At 26.3% G+C, this 7,140-nt stretch overlaps 1 protein-coding gene across 3 annotated transcripts in view; it reads left to right on the plus strand.

Annotated features, from left to right (window-relative positions):
* LOC145292159 (uncharacterized) overlaps window positions 1-5,825 on the plus strand; it is a 90,259-nt gene extending 84,434 nt beyond the window's left edge. For all 3 annotated transcript variants that reach the window (XM_080138318.1, XM_080138328.1, XM_080138337.1), the window contains 2 exons: window positions 1,972-2,245; window positions 5,438-5,825. In XM_080138318.1, coding sequence (XP_079994444.1) covers window positions 1,972-2,245; window positions 5,438-5,621 — 458 coding nt within the window. In that variant the 3' untranslated portion in view covers window positions 5,622-5,825. The remainder of the gene's footprint in view (window positions 1-1,971; window positions 2,246-5,437) is intronic.
* Window positions 5,826-7,140: the final 1,315 nt, after the last annotated feature.

The following is a 7,140-nucleotide window of genomic DNA, read 5'->3' on the forward strand; positions in this document are numbered from 1 at the left end:
ACATGTCCATCAAAGATTCTTTTGGCATTTATTGTTATAAACAACATCTCATATGGTTGAAATATGTGACTTTCCAGTCAAACTATTTTGTTTCTTCTAAAATACAAATAAGAATTTAAAGTAGATGTTCTAAGATAAAAACAATTATATTTTTACTCGTATCACAATACCAAAATCAAGTGCCTTAATTGTTTTTGAGACTTAATAACCTTAAATTATACATGAATGCAAATGTATCTTCCTTCCCTAGATTCTAATTGTCTCATTTTTTTGTGTGATTAATACTATGAATTATTACCTAGTTTTAGTCATACATATGATTATGTATATGAATGTATGCATGTATATATATCAATTTTTTTTATTAATATAAGTTGATGAAATGAGATTGATTTAAAAAAAAAAATGACCTTGAAGCAAGTTTCAAATTAAAATGATATTTTTAAAGAAAACTTTTCTCTGGCCATCTCGTTCAGAGGACTTAATAATATAAATGTCAATTTTATTTTTAAAGTTCACTGAATTGAATAAATCTACTTGAAATAGAAGGAAAAACAATGGAATGAGACTTTGACTTTTATGCCTGTGTTAAAAGTCAAATATACATTTTTTAATGTTTCTAACTAATTATAGCAGGATAACAGTTTTATAAAATTGAATTGCATATTTTATCTTTATTTAAGTAAAAAAAAAATCAATCAGTAATATTTTAGATGAAAAATTCTAAATTTATCACTTTTTTTCCCTTTTAGCTGATATTTCATTGTTCGACATTTCTGTATAAATGTCAAACTGTATCAAAGGTACATGTCTTGATATTTGAGAAGGTTTTTGATTACAAATGGATCAAGCATCAAATTCTATTTTTGTCCTGAATTTTTAATTATTTATTGATGCAGCTATGGATTTCTTTTAACATTTCGAAACTCGCTTCAATATATATAAGTTAAAAAAAAAATTTTTTTTGATCATTTATTGATGCATCTATGGATATCTTTTAACATTCCGAAACTCACTTCAATGTATAAGATTAAAAAAAAATTTTTTTTTTAATCTTGTTTCTTTATTTTTTTGTTTCTACTTAAATACACTTGTGGTTTCCTAACTTCCAACATACTGGATGTAATGACAAGGCAAAGCAGTTTGTTCACTTTTATTATTCTTCAGTATTTCTATTGTGAAACAATTTATTGAAATAAAATATTAGATTATTGAAAAGTATACAGTAAAAATTAACAAAATTATATGCATAAAAGTAACACAATTTTTATTTGCACTTTTAATAACAAAATTAAAAATGTGAAAGTTTTTTTATTTGAAATTTTATAAGAAATATATGTTTATGAAATTATAAAGTTTTTTTTTAATTTTAAAAATAATTTTTATTTGAATTTATATAATAAACAACAGTTTATCAAAGTATAAAAATAAAGCTATTAAAATAACAAGTAATAAAATTTCAAACGTCATAAAAAACGTATCCAATATATAATATTCCTAAAAAATTTAAAGTATTTTCAATAATTCTTAAAAAAAAAACAAAAAAACAAACAACTTTCAATAATTCTTAATTAAAATAAGGCTGAGAAAACTTTTCAATGATTATTAAATAAAAAAAATAAAGATTAGAAAAGTGTGATAAAAAAAAAGAGTACATGCACAGGGGAGATAAAGGTGTGATAAAAAAAAAAAAAAAGAGTACATGCACAGGGGAGATAAAGGTGTGAGAGAAAAAAGGAAAGGAACTGATTTGCTTTGTCACTGTTTCTGGTAGCACTACACCGGAAATTAGGAAGTACGTTTGCTGACTAACCTGAAAATCTTATCTGAAAGCTGGCAATACTGGCCATTCTTCAAAACCATATTAAACTAAAATTTCAAAGTAATTTTTTTTTGTAAAATACAAATTTTAATTGAGTAGCATTCTACTTTTGTTTTGAATAATGTATTTTTCCGTTTTGTTTCCTTTAGTTTGTGAGACGCCTAAAAATGAGGTGAAACCATTTGTGTTCTCTCCGCCTATAACTAGAAAGAAAGCACAAAAGAAAGACTTTACCAAGAAAGATGTGAATACGGATTCTTCGATTATTTTCACTTCGACTCGCTCAAAACGATCAGCTTTAAAGAAAGAATCATTTATTCAACAAGAACCAGAGGAAATGGTCGTTGATGAGCCAATCGAGAAGCCTTTTGTTCCCGATATACCTGCACCTTCCAGAACCCCAGTGAAAACAAGATCTACTAGGTAATTATCAAGTACAACTGTTAAGTAGCTTGGATATTCGTTAATCCCCACGGCACGTCCACTTCATTGTCAGAATTCAGCTGGTTGAATTTTGATATTTGCAGTAGTGAACTGGTGGCTGAAATTTTCATCTTTTCAAACCTCATCTTTTCTTTAATAGCATTTCTTGAAAACATTATTTAAAAAAAAATATACATGCAATTGTGTTTTAATAATCTCTTTGGGATTTTATTTTTTTATTTCAATAGTATAGATGTGTATATGCATAAACTAAACCCCTCTATCTAAACCTGTTCTCTCTCTCGGTTCAGTCGAAAGAAAACGATTCTCTATTCATTTAGCATAGTAGCTTTGCGGTCTCCTCTCTGTGATGTCACTGTTGAGACACATAGCCTCATTCAAATTTCCACTCCACCTAATTTTTAATCTTGCATGAAAATTTTACACGTTATCTTCACACATCTAAATATTAATTATTTCATATGTTTAATTCTGAATTTTCTGCAGAATTTTTATTTGTTCTACTAATATTAAGTTTCGGTTTTGGGTCATAGCATCAACTTTATTTATTGGGAATTAATTATTTACTATTAATGCAACATTTTCTATTTTTAAAAGTAATTTAGATTTGAAATGAGACAAATTATGCAATGTATTTATTACGTTTAAAAAAAAAACGAACAAACATGGACAAAATCTCAATTTTTGTAAAATTCAAACACTTTTTTTTCATGTTTCACTTTTACCATTGTTAATCTTAAAAAAAAAATTAATAACTTCTATCTATTCATGTCATTAACACTCCTCACCTCTAGATAGGTACGTATATTATTCTATAAACTGGTACTAACTAAAGGGAATGTTTGATTAGCATAATGGATACTGTTTAATTTAAATCCTCACAGATTTATTGCAGTCATTTATGAACTAACATTGGAGAAGTGTGTGTGAATTTTACCATTTCTCATCCAAAGATAAAATAAATCGTCTACAATAAGTTTTTTTTGTGTTGGTGGTGGGGGCATTAAAAAAGGTTTTGTAATACTGTAAAACAAACTTATTTGATTTTATATAGATCCTGCTTCCAGTTTGGATCGTAAAATGTGAAAGTTAATATAACTGAATATCTGCATGAATTTCATTTTGAAGAATCATCTCTGGCAATACCATTGTAATCAACTTCATATCTTAGCTATTATATTGTAATCACATATCTAACTATAATTGATCCTCAGTTCAACCTAAATAAGAAATAAAATGCAGAAATATTTTTGATGCACATATCCGTAATGGAATAAAAAGATTTTATTCCAAAATCGTGGAAATTAAGTAGTTTTTTTTATAAAGAAAATGATTTTTAAATGATTTAAACAATTAATGTGAAATTATTAGCATTATAAGTTGATAAAGAATTATTGTGGGATCATCTGCTCTTGTTTTATTTTTTTATTTATTTATTTTTTTTCAAGATAGCAAGGCCAGACAGTCCCTTTTTGCTTACTCATAAAATTTGATTTTCTTATTTAAAAATAAAACTACTTGATCAATTTATGATTTTTGGAATATGAAATGTTCATTCTGTGACGGATACATGCACCATAAAGATTTTTCTGTATTTTTTTTTTTTTTTTTAAATAGGTTGAATTCTGAACAAGAACTGTATAACTTCCTAAACATTTCAAGTTTATTTTATTCACTCTTAACTTTGGTACAAAATGATTTGAATAAATCATATGCCAGACTCACCACATTTTAAAGCATTTTCAAATGACATGTTCATAAAACGATCATTTATGATAGTTTCCACATTTTCTCACTCAATCAGTTTGGAAAAGAGAATTGGGAATTTTATTTTGATCATCCGACTCCCCACCTGTGATCAAAATTTATAAAATCTTTTGTTTTAAAGAGTTTAAAAAACAATCAAGTTATAACATTTAATCTGTAATGTCTCATTATTTAATGTAAAATCATTGAAAATATGAGCATTTGTAGATCCGTTGTACACTATCGAGCCTCAATTAAAATGTTTGTTTCTTTATTAACGCTTTCCCTATTATCGAGATAGTTCTTATCTCAACAAAAAATGTACTTCGAATATATCATAATTTGACAAATATTTAATCCAGTTCTTGCAACTTGAATCCATTTTTTTCATATTGATAGAAAAAGATAGTAGTAGATAATATGGATCAATTAAGTTTCAAGAACTCCCACCAACTAAATAAAACAAAAGAGGTGCCTTCGAATCAATACCGGTTGCATTTCAACATACATGACATATATAAACACATAAGAAAACCATTTTTTTTTAATCTTTTTTTTTTTTTTTTTTTTTGTCACAGGTTTGAGGAAAAGATTTATTTTAAGAAAAGAGTAGGAGGAGGATATATTAAACATTTTTTAATGAAGAGTGTCTTTCTCTATAAACTAAAATTTTGTTTTAAAGCTTATGCTATTTAGGTTTAACTTTTTAAATTTCATGAACATAATTTTAGATATCTGCAGTTTTATTGTTGAGCACTTAAGACAGTAATTAAATTTTGGAAGTATTAAAAAACAAAATCAAATGATTAATTTATTAATCTGTATTAAAAATTATATTTAAAAATATTGTTGCAGATTTACAGTTCTGTGCTCATTTCCTCCACTGCCACGATTAAAAGTTTGGTTCTTGTCAAGAATCTTCCCTATATTAAAAAACAAATATAAACAAAAATCTGTATAATGTATGTACTCGTGATGAAAAGTAAATTTTATATTCCAAAAATTCTGTAAGTTGTTCAAGTAGCTTTATTTTTAAATAAGAAAATTAAATTTTATGAGCAACAGAAGAGTGGCTGTCTTGTCTGCCATTTTGAAAATAATTTAAAAACAAAAAAGACTAAGGAGGATCTCAATAATTCAAACTTGCAAGATTTATGCTGTAATGCCTCTTAATTCCCATTAATCACTTAAAAATTATTTTCTTTATAAAAATAAAATTACTTGGTCAATTTATGTAATTTGTTAAATATTTTTATTTTGTCATGGGTATGTACATTTTACAAGATTTTCTTTATTTTTGGTTTTTAAAATGGGGGGAATTCTAACAATAACCTAAATTACTTGCAACTTCTTTGTCTCTTAAATATTATCTAAACGTTTCAAGTTATCCTTAACTTGAGTGTTTTCTATATTGTGTATTTTCAGGCAAAAAGTTTATCTGGTACAAACCACAGACAGCCCAATTGTGAATTTACTGACCCCCAGTCGGCATAAAACGGAAACGGATGAAAAAATAAACACTCGGACTGCACAGAGTAGGATCTTGCGCAAACCTGTTCACAGTATGGTTTTACGAACGAAAGCAGCTGTAAAAAAACGCAAACTGTAATTAAGATAATTAACTAGGAAGCAATTTTATTACTAGGATTATTTTATTTTGGGTTTTTTTTTTTTTAAACTCATTCCTCTTTTTAAAATTTCTACAATGTTTTCTTGCTGTATATTTTAACGCAGTGATTATACAGACTTCTGTTTGATCATTCCTCTTTTTGTTATTGCGTGTCAACAGCCATCTTGAAAAGATAAAAAAAAACATTTCATTTTTACCTCTTGAATAAACTCAGGGGATCAGACACACAAATTTAAGAATTATACCCACCTCTCTCCCCACGAATTTTATAAGAATGATAAAAACCATGGGCTAAGTTGAAGCTAGAATGTCTTAATCTTAACTGTTTTATTATCTGTTAAAGATTTTGCTTCCAAATTTTGTGTCGCAAATGTGAATGACATACTGATTGCTTTGGAATTTATTCATTTCACATTGTGTGTGAAAAGTATTTGATATATGAAATTGATACAAAATAAAGTTTAGGAAAATCCTAAGGAAATGCTGCTCGACATTATATCAAAACATTATTATGATGAAGCTGTTATTTGTATATATATATATATATATATCTTTTTTTTTATTAAAGCAACAGTAAATATAATAGTTTCATACAATAATAAGTTGCTTTGAAATAGTGATGAGCAGTTTTTTTTTTAGTTTTTTTAGGATTGCCCTAAAGTTAACCCAAAATAAAATCCAAAACTCGTCACATTTTTTTGTCCTTTTTAATACTTAATCTTATTAGCTGGCAATTTCTTTTGCATTTTTTAAACTATCAAAGTGCTTTAAAGCTTTTGGATCCTTTTCAAGAGTTAGCAGATGAAAGCAAAAAAAAAAAAAAAAAATCAAAGAAACCGGTTGGTAATTAAATGCCTTATTTAGTTGGGTATCTGTTATTTATCTGCTCCTGTAAATGTTTTCAACTGTTTTTTCAACTGAAACCAACAGAGATAGAAAAATTTGGTTGAATATAAAAATATTAAAAAAATTTTTTATTATTTTTTTTTTTTTACCTAAAATTTAGGTAGCAATTTGTTTAAGTAGTAATTTAAGCTAAACTCCACAGAACGTGGTTAATTTCTACACTCATACATTTAAATAAATATCTGATTGTTATTTAAGTGAAACATTCTGAAAGTTTGTTTTTTTACAAATGTTGTGTACACAGCAAATATAAAAGTGTATATATATATATATATATATATATATATATATATATATATATAAAACTGGACTTTCTGTAAAATACAATGTATTTACTTTCAGAATATTTAATCAAACTTAATGCAGTTTTTTTGTAGATGTGATGATTAATAATTGTTTTTGTTTTTTAATGACTTGTTGAGCTCCCTTTAAGCAATAAATTTATTGGGATGGATTCATTCTTTAAACACTTCACAAAAATCTTTAATATTTGTTATCTCATAAGTTGAAAACCTGATTTACATTCATGCAAAATATACAATTTATTCAAGAGAAGAGTTCTTCCTTCATCAAGAAACAAGAGAAAGGTGAC

The sequence above is a fragment of the Euprymna scolopes genome, chromosome 2, assembly GCF_053919585.1.
Source record: "Euprymna scolopes isolate OS-2025 chromosome 2, ASM5391958v1, whole genome shotgun sequence".
Classification (NCBI taxonomy): domain Eukaryota; kingdom Metazoa; phylum Mollusca; class Cephalopoda; order Sepiida; family Sepiolidae; genus Euprymna; species Euprymna scolopes.